Genomic DNA, 27,245 nt, shown 5'->3' on the forward strand with positions numbered 1-27,245 from the left:
TTCCTGAAAAATGGAGATTGTTTATCGATTTCTTGAAAAGAAGTTTAAAGACAGTTTTATTGCATAATAGCAACAAATATACTTCAGTGCCAATTGCATATTCAGTAAAAATATAGGAAAAACTATTATATAAACTATTTTATAGTTTTAAACTATTATATAACAGTTTAAAAAAATTTCTATAAAAAATTAAGTATTCAGAACATCAGTGACTGATTTGTAGTGATTTCAAAATTTTGTGTATGATTTTAGGACAGCAATCAGAGAATACAAAATTCCCGTGTTACCCCGTATTCCCTTTGCGAATAGAATAGTCATGCAAGACATTTACACTGGATAAAAAAAAATGGCCAGCAAGAACTAAAATGAGAATTGGAGAAAAAAATATATAACATTATAATTTGATTGAAAAAAGTTTTATTGCCAAAAAAAGTTTTATTGCCTTCATTATCAAGCTTGGCTTGATGAAACAATTTGTTAAAGCATTAAACAAGGAAAATAAAAGTTTTCAGTATTTAATTAGTAAGTTTTCAAAATTGTCAATCGCAAAAATAAAAGTATTTTTGATGGCCCCAAATTATACTTTTGATGAGAGATAACTTTCTCGAGTCGATGAACACAACAAAAAGAAGCTTGGCTCAGTTTTAAAAACGTTGTTCAACATTTTTTAGGAAATAAAAAAAGTGAAAATTACAAACAGTTGATCATATGCTTATTCAATTTTGTGAACTAAGATGTTTAATGAGTTTGAAAATTCATTTCTTGTATGCTCATGTTGACAAGTTTCCTGAAAATCTCGGAAACTACAGCGAAGAGCAGGGTGAATGATTTCATCAGGATTTGCAAGAAATGGAGAGAAGGTATTATTGGGATATACACATGCTAGCAGATTGTTGTTAGTGTCTAAAGAGAGACACAATATACAGAACGACTCATAAAAAATCAATGGAAAGATCGTTTGATGAATAAAAAAAGAATGTTAAAGTAATAAAAAAATAAGAATTATAATTTTTTTATTTAATTTTTATTTAATTATAATATATTTATTTTGTGTTCTTTATAAAATTGCCAAATTCTACTTTTGATTATTCCTTGGGCAGAAATATTTTACTTATTACCGTTTTTATTTTTTGTTTCTGGCCTCCATTATGAAAATAGGAAGTCCTGTGCTGAAGTGATACCTCCGCGTGATATAGGATGGGTAACTAAAATCACTTTAAAACATCAACGCGCATGCATATACACAAAGAGAGAGATGGTACAGAGAGAAGGGAGAAGAGAGAAAGAGGGGAGAGAAAGAGTAGTTCTATGAAAGATATGTATACGTAGTTGCGTATTACAAATTGTATTTTATTCTCAAGCAATGTATTTTCATTACACTAGTGGATTAGTCTTATAATTCTGTGTATAAAAGTATTAAGATACAGTTACCAAAATGTGACTAAGAAATTAATCCGCATGCGCATACGACGCTGTCAAAGTCCCCATATTTAAAATAGCTCCTATCTTTAATCATTCATAACATGGCTAAAAAGTAAGGTATTGAAATAAAAAAAAATGCATTTTATAGGAGATGAACAATACATTCATGACTCCTGATCAAAATTTCAAGATTAACCCTCTTTATAAAAAAATGTCAAATATCGCACAAAAGCTATTTTTTAAGTATTAATTCTCAATTATCTTGAAAATCTGAAATGCTAGAATTTTTTCGCTTGCGGCATCGTTTTCAGCATCCAAAAATCTATAAGAGACACGTAGTTCGGTCAAAAATAATTGCAAACAAAATTTTTTTTTAAACTAGTGTAATTTTGTTTTACTCCCTCGAATAAAATAAGATTAACATCTTGTCTTGCGATGAGTATAACATGTATAAATTTAGGTTCATGTATTCTTACGTTTAGAAAAAGTTTATCTAATGTTATATACGTGATAGCATCGTGACAGCGAAGCTCTCGTGGTGTAGCGCGCTAGGTGAGAGACACATGGAACGAGATCTCAGGATCACTCAAGTCCTGGCCAAGCCCAGTTTTTTTGTTGCCGAAAAATGTAATCTAAATTTTCTATTAAGAAAATTAATGGAATAGCATTAAGAATACTTTATTCTAGATATTAGAATTTTTTATTTAAGAAGAAAATATTCTTTTCTGAAGAATAAATATGATTGGCTCTATATCGAACTTATTTTATTCTAGATCGAGGAGCAATAGCATTGAAGATAGAAATCTTTTCTGTGAATGTAATTTTACATAAAATTGTTTGAACTGTTTTTTTCCGTTTATACGTTGTAAAAATACTGCTTAAAAGTACAAATTATTTTTACATAAAAATAGTGCTTTTATATATATTTTATCATTAATATGTATTTTTAAAAAATGTGGAAAAATTTTCTAATCATATTTAAATAATTTTTCAGTTATAATCAAATAATTTCCATATAAAATTACATGGACTTTTTCAGTGTAGATACATTATTTGTTACTGAAATGACAATATATAAAAATTGAGATTAAAATTACGAAAAATTGTAAAAATTATTTACACCATAGTCTTCGACAATCTCTTGTACAAATACAAACCCGATAATAATGCGCGCGTTTCTTCCAGTAAACGAGAATAAATTAAAATGAATTAAAAATTGCAATTTATTTTAATTTATCCGAGTTTGCGCTTTAGAGTCTCGGAGCTGGATTGAAATAAATTGAAATAAATTGATATCTAAGAATATAAAATCTGAAGGTATAAAATCTGAGGGTAGTAATTATTTAAAACGCTCTTCCTTCATCCACTTTAATTTTCATGAAATTGGTAAAAAAAAAGTGTCGCTCTGTCTTGAAAATCAAGATATTAAAATTATTAATCGAGACGTTAAAGTTGACGACTATTCAAGTTAGAAAATCTGTCATTGCCACAAAATACTGCGACATGAGCATGCATGCACTATAATCACATGTGTAACATCAATTAATTCCTAAAAATAAATATTCTCTACTTTAATTACATAAATTCTTTGCTTTATAAACATAAATTCTCTGCTTTAAAAAACAAATTCTCTGCTTACCTATTCATGGCTAACTCATTTTCGACATAAGTATTTTGGACTCAAATGGATAGAAATACGAAGTGTGCTATTCATCATATTGAATTTAGATATATTCATGTCCGTATTATAATTTTTTGATTAAAATGTATTAAAATACGAAATGAGTTCATCATATCGAATTTGGATGTATTCATGTCCATATTATATTATTTTTGGATTTAAGGGAGTCCTAAAGCGAAGCTCGAACTCCGACGAAGTCATTAGAGGTCGTTGTTTTTCCAGCGATCATACACGCAGTCGTACGTTCGTGTCAATTTTCGTATAACAAATTCGTTGCGATAAAGCATCTGAGTCTAATTCTAAGAACTCAACGTTATTTGTTCGTGCAAACTATGTGTTTGTAAATTACTATTTCGTAAATATAGATTGCAAAACTTTCGTATCAAGCAAATGTTGTAACGACTTAATAGCTTGAGACGCCATATTATACTAAGAAATACCATAGTAAAAAATCAATTTCGAAATTTTTAGTTATTCTCGACATAACTTCCACCTCACAAACACGTACGAGTACATGCGTATATTTTAATTTTGGAAAAGAATATTCGAATCTGTAAAAAAGAAAAAAGTATTTGTTATAAAAAATTATATGATTTAGTTGATAATACAGATGCTTTAGGATCTTTAGGATCTTAAATGGATTCGAAAAATCAGAAGTGCGAATTCGGGAATGTTGAAATGAATTAATTTCTATTCATTTCACTTTATTCTCATTTATGGGATAATTATAAAATTTAATTATATCTTCAAGTCCTCTTTGTTCTATTGAAAAGTTCTAGCAATATATTTTTGAATTAAATAGAATTTTAAGTACGCTGCAGTTATAACTGTTATATATGGCGTACTTGTAGCATAGCTATTAATTTTATATTAAATTAAGTTAAATCAATTTTTTTATAATTTAATTTTAAAGAAATTCTTTTATAAATTAATATTCTAAATTTCTCTTCTCCAAATTGTAATACAACAGCATCTGAAATAAAAATCGTATTGGAGATAAAAACCAGATACGATTATTTTTAATTTTTATTATAGAATTGTTTTAACTCTGTGCGCGCGCGTGTGTGTGTGTGTGTGTGTGTGTGTGTGTGTAATTAATCTTCCATAAAAAAATATAATATATACGGTACATAAAGCCGTTAGTGATTAAAAAGGACATAAAAATAATTTTTTTAAAGGACTATTATGCCTTTTCTATATTTATTGATTAAAAGTAATTAGAAGACTAATTATGTGCAAAGTCATACTTATTTTTGTAATGAGATTTAATACTCCATTACTAAATTATAGTAATTTACTATGTTAATGTTTATAAATCGATTCAAGGCTACAGGAGGTTTTTATTATTGAAAATTAAAAAATTTGTATATTTCTTTATAGAAAAAAGAGAAAGAAAAAAGAAGAAAAATTATTTTAAAATTTTAATAAAAAGAAATTACCATATACGTAAACAATTTTTAATGATTAATTAATTCTATACAAGCACGATAAATAAGTGCATAAAAAAGCGGAAGTGAATAGAACACTTAATTCAAAGTTTGTTATATTGTTGCAAAATAAATAATTTTATTTGCGCATTGCACGAGGTGATTTCCGATGTATGGTGATTTGAGATTGCATTAAGTTGCTTGACTTTGTAATATATTGCAAATTTTTTCAACTATACTAAATACTACGCGACATTAGTTCGTATTTTCTATCAAAGACACTTTAGCAAAAGATTTTGTCTCAAAATTTCAAAAATACATCTTGCCACGTATTGTTTGTTTCTAGAATTTTCAATCGAATATAGTCATACAATTATGGAAAATACAAAAAGTGGGTTAATGGTAAAACAATGTTTAAAGCAAAAGAAATAAAGTTCGTGCGCGTAATGAGCCAACGGCAAGTGGAAGAGAGGTGGAGGGAATATACGCATGCTGTTTGAATTATAAGCGAATATCGATCTTTCGTAGCACGAGGGTCATACGTTCAAATAAGTACAAAATCTTTAGTATTTTCCTATTTCGAGAAGAACTGTAATCCATTGGTCTTACCATCAGCAAACTACACTTGCATTTATTCTTATAAAATAATTATTTCTTTTAAATAAAAATTATTATCAGCATTGAGCTGTATTAACTCATATATTTCTCATGTAATATGTATTTTTTTGTATATATTTGTATATAATTAAAAATCGAATATGTTTCTCATTGCTAACGTTCATAGATTTATTTGGACGCACAAGTGAATGTGTCTAGAATAGATCTTTTAAGAGGATCTTAAAGTGAAGCCCGAACTCCGACGAGTCACCAGAGATTGCTGTTTTATAACACATCGACATATCTTTATATACTACCACACCAATATCTCACGCAATCACACGTTCATATAAATTTTTGTATAGGAATAAATTCGTCGCGATAAAACGTCTAAGAACGTTGTTTGTTTATGCGAACTTGTGTGTGGACCTCAATTTCGTAAGTACAGATTGCAAAGCTTTTATATCAAGCAAATATTATTACGATATTGATATTTCTAACGCCGTATTGGACTAAGAAATAATAAAAAAGGTTTCAATTTCGAAATTTTTTAAAGTCGTTCTCAGCATAGATTCCACTTCACAGACACGTATTAATGCGCATATTTTAATCCTGGAAAAGGATTTTGAAATCAATAAGAAAGGAAAAAAATAATTGTTATACAAAAATTGTATGATTTGGTCGGTAATACAAACGACTTTAGGATCTCCTTAAGTACGGCTCATCTTATTTGAAGAATAAATCTTCTTGTACGTAATCAATCTTATGTGTAGGACCTAATGCAACCTTGAAGCAAAAGATTAATACTTCTTTAATTAAAGAAAAAAGTGTGAAGTTTTATTCTCTTGTTATATTACATTTTGAATTAGAGAAAATTAAAAAGTTATATTATTTTTATGAACAAAATTGAATGAAATAAGTAAAATAATAGATATACGATTTGAGTACAATAATATTATGTAAAAAATTTTCCGGACTTATATCAAATTTTTCTGTTATACACAATGTTATTTTAAAGATAAATATACAATATTTTAAATAAAAATCTTGGTAGCTTTGGCACTATAATATTAGAAAATAGGTAATTTAAACTTCGAAATAAAAATGAAATTGTATGTGTATATGTGTGTGTGTGCGTGCGTGTGTGTGTGTGCGCGCGTGTGTACGCGTGCATAGATTCGATATATTATTGATACCATATTTTGTCGATATCAACAGAACAAAACTCAGTCGACACCAACTAAAAGTAACATAATATCAATGTTATAATTTCGTATTCCATAATGTAACTTTTATAATACCATGTGTTATATTTATATTGTTGAGTACGAAATTATAATATTGATGTTATGTTATTTTCAATTTGCGTCAATTGCGAAGACAATATTAAAATTTTAGAAAACTAGAAATGCGACATTGAGTCCATGTTGGGATATTCACTGCCAGTACTAAAAATTTATAGTATATGTACTATAAAGGAGGATGCCCACGGTATAGGAGGGTTTCAGAAGTTTCATTTTTAAGAAACGCTCTCCTATATCGTGGGCATCTTCCTTTGAACCTGAGTCGATTGAGTTATGGTGCTTTTCAGTAAGAGACGTAGGCTACGGTCCACTTGATGCTACAAATGCTTCGAAACATTTTTTTGATTAGTCAATTAGTAAAATTCTTTTTTCTGATTGGTCAATCAAAAGCTTCGAAGCATTTGTAACGCAATGGACCGCACCATTGACGAGATACTATTAAAGACCCTGGGCACTGGGCAAATTTTCGTGACTATCAATGGAGCCCGGAGGGCTTGGAGATAATTGAAGAATGATGACGTTACCGACAATTAATAAAAATTTATGATTATTAACATAAACATTTTGATGATACATTATTAAAGTAGTGATTTTTTATTATATAAATGCTGTATAAATAAGTATGCATACTTTTAATGATATAATATCTTATATATTGCCAAAAAATTACATTTTTCCCTTTACATCTCTATTGATAATCAAATTCGAATGATATTATTAAAATTATTAATATAGTTTTAAATAGAAATCGAGTATTATTAAGTTTAAAACATACTCGTATGTATCTATAAAACTAATAAATTATCAAATTAGTACCATATTATTAGTTTATTACTTTTAATCACTTAAATTTTAACAGGAACGCGAATTTCCATAAGCGCCGAGGGTCTTTAATAGTATCTCGTCGGTGACCGCACCCACAAATGACACAATAGAAATGACACGCAGTGAATCATTTTATTTTTGTTTAAAATTGGTAAACAAGGATGTAATGATTCACTGTGTTACACTGTGTTAATTATCTGTATCTTTTACTAAAAAGCGCTAGAGCTTTTATATTTATAACATTAACATATGTTTTTATCTGAATGAATGCCGAAACATCTTTCTATTGATTGCTTTTACGTAGGCTGCTGGAAAAGTTTCTGCTAGTCTAGTACTTCCAGTGGCGCCAATGTTTTGCTACTATCATATCCGTAAAATTAGACGTTTTTAACTTATAATTCAATTGACAGTTTGTACCCAAGCCAACTAGTTTTGTTTGCATAGTATTTTAAAAGAAGTTATTTTGTAAGAAAATGAAAATTTCGCGTGAAAATTTTCGGACAATGATTTTTTACAATGTAATCTAACTCCGAAACAATGCATCGATCGACTTCATTTGGCTTTTGGGGATGAAGCATCATCCAATAGGACTGTTTATAATTGGTTTGCCGAATTCCAGCTTGGACGTACCTTTCTTAGTGATGAATTCCGTGAAGGTCGTCCATCCACGTCTATTGTTGCCACTAATGTTGATGCTGTGCGTGAAATGATCGAGCGAGACCGGCATATAACATACCGTAAGATCCAGGCATCCTTAGGAATTGACATGAAAGCAATACATACGATTTTGCATGATCACTTGAGCGTACGGAAATTTTGCAATCGTTGGATTCCACACAATTTGACCGAAGCTCAAAAACAGGTTCGTGTTAAATGGAGCAAAGAAATGCTCAAGAAATTCAACCAAGGTCGGTCAAATTTGGTCTACAACTTTGTTACTGGACACGAAACATAGATCTATTCGTATGAGCCCGAAAGTAAACAACAATCCACTGTTTGGGTATTTCAAAATGAACCGAAACCAACAAAAGTTGTTCGTTCGCACGCAGTGCTGCCAAGCAAACGATTGCTTGTTTTTCGGTTATACCGGACATGTAACAATCGTGGCTTTAGAGGATCAAAGGACTGTAAATACTGATTGGTATACAATAATTTGTTTGCCAGAAGTCATAAATGAATTGCGTAGAACAAACCGAAATCGTCGCATCATCCTTCATCATGACAACGCCAACTGTCACACAGCACGTCAAACCGTTGATTTTTTATCCAGTAATAATGTCGAATTGATGACTCATTGTTCGTATTCACCTGATTTATCACCTAATGACTTCTTTTTGTTCCCAAACATTAAAAATAAGATGCGTGGTGAGTGATTTGAGTCACCTGAAGCAGCTGTTGGAACATTTCGTACACTGATTTCTGAGGTTACAGCTTTAGAGTGGAAAAAATGCTTCGAAAATTGGTTCGAGCGTATGCAAAAATGTATCGATCTTAAAGGCGAATACTTCGAAAAACAATAAAGCCATTTACCGAATTTTACATGTTTTTTTTTCATATTGTTTGCAGAAACTTTTCCAGCAGCCTACGTATATTGCGTTTTTTTATTGGCTATTTTCAAGCACCGTTTTTACATATAATAATTAGCCTATAAACGCTTGATAATATTTTAATAATGTAATATTTAAAATACGAACCAACTATGAATACCAGCCTCTGATTAATTCATGACATCTTCAGACTGTACTTAACATATACCCTCTTTAATACAAAATCGATTATGAATGCCGGCCTAAATCACATGATTACAGATCCATGTGTTTAAATTCTTTATTACAATATTTAATTAGAAGACACTTTAACAGTCGTTATTCATAGTCAATTTTTAAGACCGTCTTAAATTCAATTTTAAAGGGATCTTAAAATCGTCTGTATTACCGACTAAATCATATAATTTTTGTATAACAATTATGTTTTCCTTCTTTTACAGATTCGAAATTCCTTTTCTAAGATTAAAGTGTACGCATTAATATGTGTTAAATTCGTGAGGAGGAGTTTTCGTTAAGAACGACAAAAAATTTCGAAATTGAGATCTTCATTTCTTCTAAGAGTTCAATATGACGTTTTAGAGCTATCATATCGTGACATCATTTGCTTTATATAAAAGCTGTGCAATCTGTACTTATGAAACAGTAATCTATAGACTAGTAGTAAAGAAATCTAAGAGTGAACATCCCGGCTTTTTTCGTGTATCAAACCAATTACCTCATAGAGTAATGTTCACGTTTTTGTGATTCTTTTCCATGCTGTTATGTGGAGTAGACAAGGACGAACAATTAAAGTTGATTATTTGTCTTTATTTAATCCACGTAATAGTATAGAAAAGAACCATAAAAACGTGGAAAAAGGCCGGTATATCCACTATTAGATTTCTCTCTGCTAGTACATAGTTTGCACAAAGAAACAACGTTGAGTTCTTAGAAGACGTCTAATTAAAATATTATTATACAACAATTTATGTGTACGAGTATACATATACACATATAAATACTGATGTAGTAGTATAGTAATATATACCCAGTAACAGAATGCCTGCAGAGTGCGCGCATGCGTGCGTAATAATTGTCATACATCATGCGTCCTCATTTGAAGCATATATTGTTCGCATGTGTTAGTGCTGAACGTGCGGGTGACATGAGGCTCATGTGAATACTCCAATTGCGATTTGTATCGCTTGCACTCATGAGTGCCGTATATGTGTGAGCGGTATGAATATTAAATAAATTATTTCAAAATGTATATTTTAATTTACTCGGTAAATATATTTGAAAAAAAGTATTATACCTTCATTTTGGGACCCCTAGGGCTTACTTCAAAAAATTATTTTATTATAACATTTAAGAACTTTTCAATACTATGACTTCTATTTTATTTTGTATGATCTTTTAAATTCGAGAAATTTAATAGGATCCTAAACCAAAGGAATTACTGACAATTGCAGATTGTCAATTTCTCCGAAATAGTTTTAGATCATCAAATCTTTTTACACAATAAAAGTACGCACAAGAAAAACACCACGGCCACACTAAATTTGACAAGAAAATCAGGAGAAAAGAATTTACTTTATTTCAACTCTTACATCTATTACCTCAAGTTGTAATTTCTTTAGTGTAGAAATTTTATAAATCATACGTACCAAATGATACCTTTCCCGAAAGCGTATATGTACAAACAATCCTAAACTTGCGAAATTGTGATTGAAGGCCTAACAAAAAAGATTTTTCAAAATTAAAGTCTTTTTTGTATATTACTTTCTTCTTCTTTTACAGAATTGAAAATCCTTTTCCAGAATTAAAATATACATATTAATATGTGTTTGTGAAATGAAATTTATTCCGAGAACAATAAAAAATTTTGAAATTAAGATCTTAAGAAAAATTTTTTGTCATTATTAACATAAACTCTATCTCACAGACACGTATTAATGCGTATATTTTAATCTTGGAAAAGGATTTTTGAATATGTAAAAAAGGAAAAAAATAATTATTATACAAAAATTATGATTAATAATACGGTAATTACAAACGGCTTTAGGATCCCTTTAACTCGCTGTCTTTCTATTGATAGTGCTGCGTATTGCTCGTATATGTGAATTTTCTATTCAAAACAGGTTATTATATTTCGATTTGAATGTTTCTTTAACGGATATATTCGGAAATAAATTCTTTCGGAAATAAAAAGAACAGTGAGATCCGATTTTAGAGTTTCATTGTTTTTGCAAAAATATTTAAATAAAATAATAAATTAGCATCGTTTTACTAAATACAATAGTTTTTTATCTGATTATAAGTATACTTTAACAACTTCGCTAAAAATAAATTCTATCCCACATCATAAAAGAAGTAGTATTTAAGTAAATAATTAAGTAAGTATTTAACTTAATTTTTATTAACAAATTATTGAAACAAATTATGAATCTGCTTGCTTTTTCACAGAAATAATTAAATCAAAGTTATAATAATGGTCTTTCATAAAATTTGATTTAATAATTTCTATTGTTGTAAACAATTAAACAAACAATAGTAATTTTTAAATAACTTATTATAAATCACTCTTCTTATATTTAAATTAATTACATGTAGAATTATGCGAAAATTTATTTTAGAATATGAAACAATGTAAATTGTAATTGTTAATAACATCTATTGAAAATAATAAACAAATTAGTTATTTGTCCTTATAAACATATAACTTTTTATTATTTTTGAAGTAATTTTAGAAATAAATTTAATTGTTACATTATGTCTAATAAACAAAAACTTTAATTGTTATGAATGAATTTGTTAACAGTATGATCTTTTACGTTTGTACAATATGCCCCATCATACGTGATTGTACAGTGATATCTTTTACATTCGCACTTGTGTCTTCATCACGTTGTGAATATGACGCGACATTTTTGCATGCACGATATGATAATCACGCGTAAGAGTAATATAAGTCCTCATGAATTGTTATCTGGGTAATGTGTCAATGACACGTAAATCGTCTGTGTGTAAGTTTTGCTTACACTATGACTAATTATCTTTAAGATCCCTTAAGATGTCACGAACTAATCAGAGAGCCGTATTAATACCTTAAGACATTACTCAAGATAGTCTTGAAATAAGGACGGATATTGAATATATCACCCTATATAGCTCCTATATCATCTCTAGTTTTGTAAGATTCTAAACAATATTAGCGAGACTCTTACTATAGAAACTCTATGGTTTATATTTAGAGTCTTTGCATCTCTTAATCCTTAATCCAAGGACATTTTTTTCTAGTTGACGGATTTTTATTAACATTTGTATTTATATATGTATTTTTTGGTTCGATATTAATAAATAAATTGTTCTTAATTGAATTATGAAAAATTAATTTTTGAAAAAATAATAATTAAAATTTAGAGAAAGTTTGTATTCAGAAAAAAAGCATCAATTAAAATGTATTTAACTCGAATGAGAAAAAATAAAGCAAAAAAGTAATTTAAATAAATTAATCCAATTATAAAAAAAAAGAAACAGAAATAGTTAATTTTGTTGTTTTATAACTATACTGTCGTCATTAAAAAAGCATTCATGAGTGACTTATAAAAAGAATATAATGCAATATTTTATGTAATTTTTCAAAGAGATAACATATATAATGAATTATAGTTTAAAGCCTATAATGGTCAAAGCTGGATCTTAGATGCTTAAATAATTTCTATATAAATTTATATACTAAATATGTAGTCATTTGAACTGCGTGCCGAATTGGTTTTTTGGACTTATAAACGCAATTAAACTATAGTAATACCACAAATTAAATTGACAAGCAATTTAATAATTTAATGCTTAATCAGGCATCCTATTAAAAAGATGTTAATATGCTAAAAAACTGTAAATAAATTTATTGCAAAAAATATTATTTCGACTGGGAGTCGAACCCGAAGTTTTTGGCAATTCGTGCGAGCGTCCTTATGCGTTAAGACAAATGCGTTATTATTCTTACCTATCGATTATTGCCAAGAATATTATTAAACGCCTCGTTATAGTCTAAAGACTTAGGACGCTTGCACAGAATGCCAGAGATTCGACTCCCGGCCAAGATAATATTTTTTGCAATAAATTTATTTACAGTTTTCCAGCGTATTAACATCTTTTTAATAGAATGTTTGATTAACATTAAATTATGAAATTGCTTGTCAATTTAATTTGTGATTATAGTAGTTTAATTGTTTTTATAAGTCTGAAAAACTAATTCGGCGCGCAATTCAAATAATTGTATATTTAATAGTACATAAATTTACATAGAAATTATTTAAGCATCTAATCTTAAAATTCAGCTTCGACCGTTATAAGCTTTAAATTCTTGTTGTGTATTCATATATTGTACAATATTATATAGTCTTAATAAATCGTTTATTATTATATATAATAAGAACAAAGATACTGTCCTAAATTTTAACTTACAGGGGAGTATGACTTTCCACATAAAGCGAGATCCACCTCACCTTCCCCTTGCCAAGGGATGTCCGACTTTCCACACACGAAACGAGTTTCGCTTCACTTCTCCTCCCTTCTGCCAAGAGGTGCACTAATAGTTTATTAATCCGTCGTAGTTTGTTGTTAAAGCGAGACACTCGTAGAATTTTATTTCCATTCGTTCGATGTTGTTTGTACGACAATTCTGTGCTGATTTATTCCATTAGTTAATTTCAGTAAGGAAAGTAAACATAATATGATAAACATAATACGATAAACATAATACCTCTATCATATGCTCTATATAGGATGTCAAAAAATTATATAATTGTGATACTTTATTTGTCAATAACTTTTTAACGAATGTCAAGCGACAGCTAAAATTTGTTCAAGGTCAGTCGGGGTGATGACCTTGATAACATATGTCAAAGTCAAGGTCATCGAAGAGTCCGTATCTCTGCATAATTATCTTACTATTTATTAATTACTATAAGAATTAGAATTAATTACTGTAAAAATTAAGACTTATATTTTTAAATATTTCTCTTCTGACTTTAATATTTTCTCTTGTGATTTTAAATTTATTTGGCAATTGTGTGATAAGATCTTAATTAATTCAATAAAATAAAGACTAATAATTGCATTTAGCATTAAAAACGTTAAATATCTGCTATGAATCTGAGTCAAAACAATATTTAAATGATACAGTAAATGAATTAACTTGACTTAGGAAAAGCAGCAACATTTCGAGGCAACATTACCTCAATCGATCGGCCTTATTCGCCAAGACGGATCGTTAATTCTATTTCTACTAACCGCTCTAAAAATAATTTATTAATTCTGTTTTATTAGAATGTATATGCTTTGTATCGATTTATATATAATTCTATAATTTTTTAAGTTTATAATTTTTTTTCATCATAAAGTGTTGAATCAATTACACGTACCAGTTAACATGTGTGCATTTTAATTCGATAAATAAATGTATTTAGAAGTAATAACAAATTAGCACTTTTACTAACAGAAGCACATATTTTCATACTTGATTCAGTAAAAATATATTGCTCAAACAAAAATACATCAAAATTTAAATGAATGTTCTTGCTAGTAGATGTACGCATTAATCACATATAACATCTATAAATTTGATATGTCACGCCTGTTTGTAAATGTTTAATTTGCAGTTAATTATTATTTACAGTTAAAGTTTTCATTTTTTAAATATATTTTAAAAGATTGTGCCACATTATGAATATATGTTACACTAAAAGTGTAAAATTTACTAAATGTGAACATTAAAAGCTAGCATACATCAATGCATACATTTACTAACAACGAAAAATACCTAAGTATCTCTCTCCTATTTTGATGAAATTTGTATATGTTACTTTTAGACAAGAATAAAAGACTCAGTTTCTTTTATTGTCAGATCGCACTTTTATAGTTGAAACCCTCGTTAAAAAAAAATCTATTCCATTTCAAAGTAAATATTGTCGAAACTATGTCCCAGCATATAGTATTTGTAAAATATTTACAAAATATTTAAAAGATACATTTGATATTTACAAAATATGTATTGAAATGCTTTTCATGTATTTTTGTGGTCTTAAACTGCACAAATCATGAAGCTTTATCATAAATATTATGAAATATTATGAAATTCTTATCATAAATGTTGTGGTAAACATTATAAAAATATTTAATAAAGCACTATAATCCCAGTAAAAAATTAATTATTACCGGTTTTATTGCTAAAATATGTGTTATCAAATAGCATCTTGTTTCAAAATATACGACAAAATTATGATAAAAAAACATTTCCCCTTGATTCAATTCCAATAAACACAAGATAATATATTATATGTTTAAATCAGGTATTTACGGGATATCTAAACGTTATATACGTTAATAGGTATAATGTGTATTATTTCCGATAATAATTTTAGTTGTAATATCTGGCTGATAGACGTTGTCATATACTACATGTATTTTTGTTCACGTCCTTCTCTAATCATTTCAAATCGAACTTGATAAACGCAATGTTATCGCAACTAAAATTATACGAAATTGATATACATATATTGAACTTATTACACGGAGAATAAAAATTGTTAATCCTATGCTATAACGGCAAATTCCATTTGTAAATAGGGATCACAAATTATTTGCAGGTGTCATAAATATTTAGTCTTTTTCACACTCGCTACAAAAATTATTTGCAACCAATTCAAAATATTTATCAAATATACAAACTTGTTTGCTGTAAATATCAGATAAATTTGACAATTAAATTTGGTAATTCTTTCCGCGTTTATAGGAAATTCTTTCTTTCCGTGCTACATTTAGACCTTTCGTAAATACTTTATACTAATATTATCGTGTTTTTACTGGAATTTATCTTAAGGAATTCGAACCTGGGACCTCCGGATCATGAATCTTCTGCTTTACGTGCTACTACTTCTTCAGTTGATAGTGTGTTTACTTATTGTCTATTTATGTTATAACCAATTCATACTTTTAATATATTACATTTTTATTATATATTATTTCTATACATATACTTACGTGTATTATACTTTTATTTTCTTTATTGGAAATATGCGCTCAACCTTTTATTAACGTATTTAGATAGCATATTATATCTAAGACATTAAATCTGTTTAATATTTTATATCCTACAAACGATTTGTGTTTTTTTCTTTCCTTTAACTGTTAATTTGAAAATGGTGCCGAGTAAAATGGCACTGAATCTGTTTGAATTCGAAAGATGAGAGTTAGGAACTCTAGCGAAGCAAGCGCCGTATAGCTAAAACGAGCGATCTATTGTACATGGTTTTGTGCGTACGCGTGCGTGCGCGCGTGCGTGCGTGCGTGCGTATATATGTGAGAGAAATATGACGCGATTGTAATGCGTATCGTTGTTGTGAAGATCTGCGAGTTCCTATGTATAAAATCATACTCGTAGTTCAAATAAACATTTAACTACTATAAAACTACACGCGTTAGCTTATCAAATATTTCTCGAACATTTTGGTCTTTCGAACCGGATCTATCGACATAGATTCGCCAGATCTGAAGCAGCAGCATTGGTGCAATGTTGAGAAGGGCAGGCGGCCATTGCGGTAGCAAATTGTAAGTCTGTTCCGTATAAACGTACATCTTATCAAAATTCAGAGTTAAATTATTGTATTTTCGTGATTTTTCTAAGAAAGCCAACCCGTGTGCTCCATCTACATATAATTGTTCCGTTCGTCGATAATCGTTCAGTTTAATGATCCGCGATCAGCTATAATGTCTGTCGAAGAGTTAATAAGAAAACAAGCCTCCGTGAAGGTAAGAATTATGTTATTTCAAAGCTTTTTGAATAAAATCCAAAACAAATCAATTAAGGCTCTAGAGCTACCGTTTAAGTTAGAACGAACAGAAAAACTATTGTCCGAGTACGATGAAATTCAATCTCAAATCGAGATGTTAATCGAGGATAGATATCGACGAACGTACAAAATTCGAAGATATACTATATATTATCCTAATTGTATTAGGAAGACAGGTAGCAGTTAGATTAAAGGTTTGTTCACGTCGCATGCTCCAATAACTCAGAGAGCACTTGGATCACAGGTAAGGTGGAGGTTAGAGCAGTTGCATTCATGTGCTGCAATGTTCAGTGACACAAACGGATTTAGGATAAGTAAGTATGTCACCTAACCTAATCCGTGAGATCACTCGAACGAGTCGGACATGTGCCTCGTTTCGTTTCAGATCAATACTTTGTGTTACCTCGATTATTTGAAAAGTGTTTTTGTACAAAATAAATGCGCTAATAAGTATAAAAGTTATATTATTAGGTCAATCGGAAAGTTCCGTCCATCTAGCGGCGAGTAGCTAGAATTGTCGATAACTCTAATGTCTAAACCAAGCTTAATTTTTTAGTTTTACTATCTGTCAATAAAATTCAGTATATAAAAGTATACGTTTGCATCAATAACATTGCTTTTTACTACATCGAAAATGTTAAAATTTGAGCCAAGTAAGCGTTATTTGCGCGAAGTGTTAATCTTTTGCTTCAAATGAAAGAAAACTGAAGCTCATCGAATGCTTGTAGAAGTTTATGATGATAGTGCTTCTTCCGATAAAACATGCAGAGAATGGTTTCGACGCTCTAAAAGTGGTGATTTTGATGTGGAGGACAAAGAGCGTTCCGGAGCCAACTACGGCCAAGAGCATTTGAAGACGAAGAGTTGCAGGCAATGGTGGATGAAGACGCATGTCAAATGCAAAAGCAATTTGCAGAAGCATTAAATTGTGTTTGATCTGTTATTTCCGATCGTTTGAAAATCTTAAGAAAGGTCTACAAGAAAGGAAAATGGGTTCTACATGAACTGAAGCCAAGAGACATTAAAAGGCGAAAAATCATTTGCAAAATTCTGCTTGCTAGATAACAAAGAAAGGGATTTTTGCACCGAATTGTGCCTGGCAAAGTGGATCTATTTCGATAACTCCAAACGCCGAAAAATCATTTGCCAACCATCGACATCGATGCCAAAGCGGAATATCCACGAAAAGAAGGCAATGCTCTGTATTTGGTGGGATCAGAAGGGTGTAGTGTCACTACAAACTGTTGAAATCTGATCAAACAGACACAGGGGATCTCTACCGAGAACAAATTATCCGTTTGAACCGAGCATTGCACGGAAAACGATCAGAATATGAAACGAGATAGCATAAAGTGATTTTGCTTCATGACAATGCTCGGCCTCACGTCACAAAACTTGTCAAGGAAACGTTAAAAGTTGGGAAGTACTATCTCATGCGACTTATTTACCAAACTGTGCTCCTTCCGACTATCACTTGCTTCGATCGATGGCACACACACTTGCACAGGAATCCTTATGGAGACGTCGAAAAATGAGTGGATAGCTCTGAGTGGATAGCCTCAAAAGATGAGTCATTCGAAAATTCAAAAAGTTTATTATTTACAATCAACAGTGGAGGGTCGCGCAGCGCAATGTTTTCAGTGGTTAAGTCTATCAAATAAAAACTACGATGCAGCATGAAGATTATTAAAGACCTGGTTTGAAAATAAAAGGATTATATGTCATCATTATGTACAAGCATTACTTGATTTACCAAATAATTACGAAGGAATTAGTCTCAGAAAGTTGATAGATGATATACAGCAGCATATCTGCGCGTTAACAAAACTTGAGCAACTCGTAAACGCGTGGGATATATTATTGATTTATTTAATTATGCCCAAACTCGATTCTAAAACGAAATGAAAATGAGAATTCAAGTGAGAGATCACAACTTTATCAACTATGGTGGAATTTATTGATTTTTTAAACAAAGGTTGTTCGATTTTAAAAACATTAATATCGCCTAATAAGAAAGGGGACACTTCATTGCCAGATATAAAACCGCATGAAAAATTAGTAGCTTTAACGTCACAATCGTAGGAAAACAATGCCCGTTATGTAAAAGTCTTGGCTATATGTCCATCATTTCGTAAATTATCAAATCATGAAATTGCGCGAAGCGAACTAACGGTTTGTCTAAATTGTTTACGTTCCCATACCGATCGTGAGTGTACGTTCGGTTGTCAGCGGTGCAAACGATGACATAACACAATGTTACATTTCGATAATAACGAAAATCCAAGCGTTAAAGCCGAGGAAAAAGAAATTTATAGCGCAAAAAATGTAGACGATACTTCGTCACAAACTAGAACTACTGTTACGACATCTCATTGTGTCACTAAAGGTATAGTACAACCCTTATTCAACAGCAAATTATCATGATACGCAATAAAAACATCATTATTAAGAATGTCGAGCGCTGCTTGATTCCACATCTCAATCTCATTTTACTCGTATGACAAAAGATTTATATCAACGATTGCAGTTGACTACTCGTAAAATGGATTATTTAATTAATGGCATTGGTCGAATCACTGTTTTTGTACACCACAGAATGACTACAATAAGATCAAAATATGATGACTATCAAGCAGACGTCTCCTTAGACACTAACCAACCGACATTAGTAGAGACGAAGCTAGATTGGATTATCGACGGTATCTTTACTCGTTGTAGTCTGTGACTCAGGATAACACGATACATTATTGCGTATCTTTAAATACACAAATCCAAGAACAACTCGAGTGATTCTGGCGATTGGAGGAGATTGGTCAGTAAAGCTTGTATACTAAAGAAGAGCAATTATGTGAAGACAATTTCGTGTCCACCCATCAACGTGATCAAAATGGAAGATTTACCGTTGAAGGAAGATATCATCGCTCAGAAAATCTCAAGAAATCGCGGAGAATCGCTTGCGTTCCGTTAAGAGGAAGCTTGATAAGCATAGCAAGTTAAAGGAGGCCTATATTAATTTTATGCAAAAACATAAACGATTAAATCATGTGAGTTAAGTGGAGGAACCTGAAAACGATAATGATTACGCAAATTATCTTCTACATCATGCGGTCATTAAATCAACGAGTACTACTAAAGTACTACTACTAAAGTGTAGTATTCGATGCGTTATTAAAACCACATCAGGCAAGTCTCTCAACGACATACTAATCAATGGGACCAACTATTCAGAATTCTTTATTCAACATTATTGTACGGCAACATATTGGGTTGAGTAATAAGTTATTGCGTATTTTTGCAACAGATGGCATTAGTTCAGTTTTGACAGTACTAGAGTCATTCACACATGTTATGTTTGTCATATGTCGTTTAACAGGTGACGGTTTAAGCTTCATTCTAAAAAAATTGAGCGATTTGGTTGAGTTTTGGAGATTTTTACAACAAGTTGAAGATGGAAGACCAAACTGTGCATTTTCGCAATATTTTACTGTTTTACTTCCGTAAAGGGAAGAACGCGCGTCAAGCTTGTGAAAAATTGCGTAAAGTTTACGGTGTCGATGCCCTAAAAGAACGTCAGTGCCAAAACTGGTTCAAGAAATTCCGCGCTGGTGATTTTAATCTCAAAGATGCTCCTCGGTCAGGAAGGCCCACCGAGGTTGACGACGACAAAATGGAGGCATTTATCAAGTCAAACTCACGTTACACGACACGAGAGATTGCATAAATATTGAAGATCAATCAAAAAAGTGTTCACGTCCACCTAAAGAAGCTGGGATACGTAAGCAAGCTCGATATTTGGGTTCCTCATGAACTCAAAGAAGTTCATTTGACGGCGCGTATAAACATCTGTGATCATGAAACGTGAAGAAAACGATCCTTTTTTGAAGCGAATGATAACTGGTGATGAGAAGTGGATTGTTTACAACAATGTGAAACGCAAACAGTCTTGGTCTCGACGCGGTGATTCGCCTCAAACGACTTCAAAAGCAGAACTTCATCAGAGGAAGGTTATGCTCTCAGTGGTGGGATTCGAAGGGTGTGGTGTTTTTTGAGCTCCTACCAAGGAACCGAACAATCAATTCGGATGTGTACTGTCGGCAATTGGACAGTTTGAACGAATCTGTCATCCAGAAACGTCCGGAGCTCAATCGTAAAGGAGTTGTGTTCCATCACGACAACGCGAGACCACACACATCTTTGGCGACCCGTCAAAAATTATTGGAGATTGGATGGGATGTGTTGCCCCACCCAGCATACTCGCCTGACCTTGCGCCGTCAGACTTCCACTTATTTCGCTCTCTTCAAAACTCCTTGCGTGGAATAACGTTAAACTCAGATGAGGCGGTAAATCAGCACCTTGTTAAGTTTTTCGCCAATAAAGATAGGTCCTTCTACGAACGGGGAATTATGAAGCTCACCGAAAGATGGCAAAAGGTCATCGAACAAAACGGAAAATATGTCATTGATTGATCTTTGTTCTTTATATAAATAAATGACTTTGAAAAACATACAAAAAATACGCAATGACTTTTTACTCAACCCAATATATACGTGGTAACGGCTGATATTATTGTAATAAAATATATCGGCAAGTCTTATTACACAAAGATCACAGGAATTTACAACGAATTTTATAGCGGACTACTTCCGGACAAATACAGACGTTTTGCTTGAACACTGTGACATATGGTTTAGCAAGTGCACCATTCCTCGCTATAAACTGTTTACATCAACGGCATTAGAACATTAAATTGTGTTTTCGAATGCGAGCGAGATGATCATGCAGGACTTTTATGTCTGATGACAGGCGGGCGAAAAACTTATCACAATTAAAGATATTGAAAAAAGATATCACGAAGATCCTACGCGCTGGTGGATTTTGAATTATATAAATGGAATGCAAACGAAGAATCGATAATCAACGATAATCACCTAATAAGGAACCTATCAGTGAACTTCGACTAGGAGGTTAACACGTTAGGCCTTATTTGAAATATGAAGTTAGACACCTTTTATTTAATACAGAATCGATTTGAGGAGTCATTCATCTAAAATAACGAAAATAACGAACCATATTGTCAGTTATCTCACAAATTTTTGACCCGTTGGGTTTGATTGAACCAATCGTTGTTCAGTATAAACTTTTCCTTCAAGATCTGTGGCGATTAAAAATTGGATGGGACAACCCGATTCCGTCAGAGCTGCAATCAAAATGAATATGCAGAGATACATTCACACTTACACTTACACATTCACACTCTTTTTGGTATACTTCATGCTCTACACTCTGTTATTACATACTTCGCGACCAGATGGCGCGCTCTCACAATACTATACTCAATTACCCATCTAGATACACTTTATCTTATCATTATTCTTTCTCGAATTCATATCATTATTTGTTCTAGTAATGACATCGTTATATTTTCGTGATATTATATTATATGTGATATCAAATAAATTTTATTACTTATGAAATCGTGTACGAATCATTAACCTAACTCATTATATGTAGCCATCCGCTACATAATTGGTGACCTTCCGACGTGATCTGAATTCGTGATCCGATACGTGATCAATAGGTCGCAATGTGAGTGACGCAATCGTGCATTGTTACTGACACGTGCTAACATGTCGTTATCGAGGACGCTGCAATCAAGTCTCCTCGTTAATGCATCAATGGGATTGGTCAAGCGTACAACATCAAGTACCACCGACGACGCCTCGACGCGAAGAGTTTGGCGCAGAGTTCAGACTCGTCCGATTAGCCAACTTCTGGAAGAATCGCCCAAAGCCGTGGTTCTCATTGCTCGAATCCGAGTTCTTCGCCTACTGAATAAAATCGGACGAAGCCAAATACTACGCGATTGTACGTCATCTCGACGAAGACATCCCGACGACCATATCAGACATCTTGGATAACCCACCGGAAAATGATAAGTACAAGACAATTAAAGAAACCTTAATAGTTAGATTTACAGATTCGCAAGAGAAACAAATGCGAACACTCTTGTTATGAAGTCTCTTGCTAAAGAAAAAGTCCCTGAAGATTTACTACGTACCCTCTGGCAATCACGCCTTCCAGCATTCAAGAAATGCTTCTGATTTTCGAGAATATTAGTCTAAATAAGTTAGCTGAATGCGCGGACAAGTTTCACGAACACTCTTCACCAGTAGACATCCATGCAGTACAAGCGACGCCGTTCCCAGGATGAGATCCAACAATTAATTAAGCAAGTAACTATGTTGCTAACGCGGATGGACAAACCCGACAAACAACCTCACTCAAGATCTCGATCAAGATCTCGCAGCAGAAATCGCACGCGATGTTCAGGCAATGCAAGCAACAACACGACACAAGACTTAGGTCAGTCTTATTACCATCGCAGATTCGGTGATCAAGCACGCAAGTGCGAATCACCTTGCAATATAAAGACAAAGGCTATTCAGGGAAACGAATAAGGCCGCCGTCAATAGGAGCCACTAACGACGGTCTCGAACTATCCCCACGGCTCCACGTAACTGACAGAATAATAGGTTGGACTTTCTTTGTCGATACAGGCGCGGACGTCTCGCTTCTACCATCGTCAAAAATCAAGAAAAACAGTTTTGTCAACGTCACTCGTTCTATATGCTGTCAATGATACACAGGTCAAGATGTACAGACAAAAAATTCTCACGCTAGATCTTGGCATACGCAGACCATTTATTACTTATGAAATTGTATACGAATCATTAAACTAACTCATTATATGTAGGCATCCGCTACAAATATATTTTCGTAAATATATTTTCCAACTTCAGTACATTTCGGAACTCTCAATTTCATGGTATGCCTTTAACAGTAGATATATTTCTGCGGAGCTGCATGGCTTCTGCGACACATCGGAGATGATTTATGACGCTTGTATGTATGTTAAAACTGTAAATAAATGCGGAGAAGCGACTATCAATCTACTATATGCGAAATTAAAAGTGGTACCTTTGAAGAATAACTGACTGTCGCAAATCGAACTATGTGCAGCACTTTTGTTAGCTAAGTTGTATCAACAAGTGATTCTAACACTAACAATTCCATCAGTTTCAACCTATTTATGGAACGATTGAATGATCACTTTGGCCTGGATAAAGGGTGAACCAGCAAGATGAGTGCAATTCATTGTATGAGATGCTTAAAGGAGAATCCTGCAAATATTATATCAAAATGAATGCGTTCTGATCAACTAAAATTTTGTCAACTTTGGTGGATTGGGCCAAAGTGGCTGAAAACAGAAGATTAGCCATCTAATTATGAGGACATTCTCCTCAATAAAGATGTTCTCGAGAAATGAAGTACAATAAAGGTTTTCCATTGCCAGCTAAATGAAAACGAGTTGTTCTTAAAATTTTCCTCTCTCTTAAAGTTGAAACGAGTAATCGCATATTGCTTAAGGTTGAAGGAAAACACGTTGCATTTTGAGTCGAAGATTGCAGGGCCGTTAATGGTGGATTGCGGAATTAGAGCGTGCAATGATGGTTTTAATTTCGCTAGCATCACGAATTTGCTGATGATATCGGGAGCTTAAGATTACGTAATCAAATGAACAAAACGAGATTGCGCTGATTATTTCCCCTTTTGCATGAGCATAACTTGATACGCGAGTAGGAGATCGACTACCTAACGCACCAATTCCTTATGTGCAAAAATATCCGATTATTCTAATCGCGAAACGATCATTAACGCGATTAATTATTCTACATGAACATTACAAGTATTTACATACCGGTCCTCAAGCATTATTAACGTCGATACGAACGCAATTTTGGCCACTACAGGCGAGATGTAAAAGATGTTTTAGCGAAAGTGTACAATTTTTTTTTGCTTACGACCTCCGTCATTAAATCAACAAATGAGTGTTTTGTCTGCGGCACGTATTACGGCTAGTCAGTCGTTTTTAACGGTCAGAATCGATTATGGCGAGCCATTTATCATAAAGGTTTCAAAGAATAAAATGCTGACAAAGCTTATATGTGTATTTTTGTCTGCTTTGTTATACGTGTGGTACATTTGGAATTAGTCGTAGATTTAAATACATCAACATTTATAAGGACGTTGCAGAGATTTATAGCAAGACGGAGCAAATATGCGAATATTTATTCAAATAATGCAAGAAATTTCATAGGGGGGGGGGGGGCACAAAATAAATTACGAGAAGTCGCTGACCTATTACAAACTCCAGAGCATCATACAAAAATATCAGACTTTCTAACAAAAAACTCGATCCAGTGGACTTTCATACCGCATCATTCACCATGGGTGGTCTATGGAAAGTCGCTATGAAATCTGCAAAAACTTATTTACGGAAAATTATTGGAACAACACCCCTCAACTACGAAGATTTATCTATGTCATTGGCACGAATTGAAGCGTGTCTAAATTAGACCTGTCCAATATTAGATAATGGCACAGATTTGACCGCTTTGACGCCGTCACTTTTTAATTGGAGTGCCTTTAACTTTATTGTCAAAACTAAATAGAGGAGACTGGGGTCAGTAGACTATAGGGGTAAGTAGAATAATTAAGACTATTAAAAACCAAACGCGAGACACGTGTAAACGTGTCTGAGTACGCATCGACTGCAGCTCAGTCTGCTGTAACATTTCGTTGCGAACACATCTATGATAGAAGTTATGCTAAAATTTAAAAAAATCGTACACCTAAATATTTTTATTCTTAAAGATTTTATTTTATAATCGTATATGATTGTCGGAGATATTTATTAGGAGTATAAATAAGTTTCCGCCGTTTTTTATCAAAAATTGTGCATTTATTGTGAAAGAACGGTACCTAATGTTTTATTTGAAGTATTGTCCATCGCTAGCCACTACTTTTTCCCATCTTTCTGGCAGCATACGGATACCGCGTCGGAAAAACACTTCATCTTTTGAAGCTATCCACGACCCAATTTTTGGTATCTTCATATGATGTGAAGTGTTGCTCAGACAGGCCATGCGCCATCGATCGAAACAGGTAGTAATCAGAAGGAGCAATGTCTGGTAAATACGCCGGGTGGGGTAAAACTTCCCAATTGAGTGTTTCCAAGTAGGTTTTGACCGGCGCCGCAACATGTGGACGAGCATTATCATGCAGAAGAATAACTTTGTCGTGTCTGGAGTAGTAGTAGGCGCGTTTTTCCTTGAGTGCTCGGCTCAATCTCATCAATTGTGTTCGGTAGAGAGCCCCAGTAATGGTTTCGTTCGGTTTGAGCAACTCATAATAAACGACACCTAGCTGATCCCACTAAATACACAACATGAGCTTTTTCCCATGAATGTTCGGCTTGGCTGTCGATGTTGAAACATGGCCAGGTGGTCCCCATGATTTCTTCTTCTTTGGGTTATCGTAGTGGATCCATTTTTCATCACCAGTGACTACACTGGTGCAAAAAACCCTTTCGTTTATGCCTGGCAAACAGCATTTCGCATGTGAAAAATCGGCGTTCAACGTTTCTCGGCTTCAGTTCATATGGAACCCAATTTCCTTGCTTTTGAATCATTCCCAACGATTTTAAGCGATGTGAAATTGCTGGTTGAGTCACTCCTAATGTAAGTGCAAGTGCTTCTTGCGTTTGGCACGAATCTTCATCCAGTAATGCTTCCAATTCCGCGTTCTTCGTACACTTTCGGCCTTCCGCTACGTTCTTTGTCTTCGACGTCAAATTCACCGTTCTTAAACTTTTGAAACCACTCACGGCAACTTCTCTCACTTAAGGCAGCCTCACCATATGCTTCTACAAGCAATCGATGCGCCTCAGCTGCAGATTTCTTCAAATTAAAGAAGTAAATCAAAAGCTTTCGCAAATGATGCTTATTCGGCTCAAAACTCGACATTTTCGCACGAAAAAAGATATAAGATGCTGATGCAAAATCGCTAATATTTTAAGGTTATGTTCTTGCCAGTTTATGTTCTTGTCCAACCTTACGATATGACGTTTTACAGCTGACAATTTTAACTATAACATACTGTAGCGCCATTGTTTGTCAAATGGCGGAAACTTATTCAAACTCCTAATAATTTCTATTTAGATAGTAAGTGTCCTTATTTAAGGGGGTATATCCACCTAGACGGTCGAAAAAAAAGCCTATTTTCTGGAATTTTTTAAAGAAAATCTATAGGAGTTATGCAATTAATTTTTTTCCCAAATGATTGTGTACATTTTCGAGAACATTTCAATTTTTTTATTCATGAAAATACAATAGAATGGCTGAATAAATGAGACATCCGCCAAGAGCAGCAAAAAAATGTGGTTCTGCGGTAGACAGGCCTGTGTCATCTGTAATCATCAGAATCAAAAAATTCAAAAAGAATATTAAACTTGGTATTATAATTTAGTCTTTGACGTATGCGATTTTGAAAATATGGCTTTTTGACAAAATGGCGGCAATTTGAATATAACAAAGCGATTTTTAGGTAAAAATACGATCTTATTTCGCCGATTAAAAAGAAAGGAAGCCACCTAAAAAAAAATCCGTACGTCAAAGACTAGATAATTATGTGTAGAATAAGCACAAAAAAACTTCATTACAATCGATTCATTAGTTTTCGAGATATCGTGTCCACCGACTTTGAA

The 27,245-nt window shown here is 32.5% G+C and overlaps 2 protein-coding genes across 11 annotated transcripts in view; both read left to right on the forward strand.

Moving 5' to 3' along the window:
- The window catches only part of LOC108745695 (glutamate-gated chloride channel), a 549,841-nt gene that overhangs the window by 15,318 nt on the left and 507,278 nt on the right, over nt 1-27,245 (forward strand). The window lies entirely within an intron of this gene.
- LOC108745699 (histone-lysine N-methyltransferase SETMAR-like) lies at nt 20,087-20,359 on the forward strand. The gene has a single exon (XM_018482010.1). It carries the CDS (start codon nt 20,087-20,089, stop codon nt 20,357-20,359), a length of 273 nt encoding a protein of 90 aa, XP_018337512.1.

This window comes from Trachymyrmex septentrionalis, unplaced genomic scaffold (genome assembly GCF_001594115.1).
Source record: "Trachymyrmex septentrionalis isolate Tsep2-gDNA-1 unplaced genomic scaffold, Tsep1.0 scaffold147, whole genome shotgun sequence".
In the NCBI taxonomy this organism is placed as follows: domain Eukaryota; kingdom Metazoa; phylum Arthropoda; class Insecta; order Hymenoptera; family Formicidae; genus Trachymyrmex; species Trachymyrmex septentrionalis.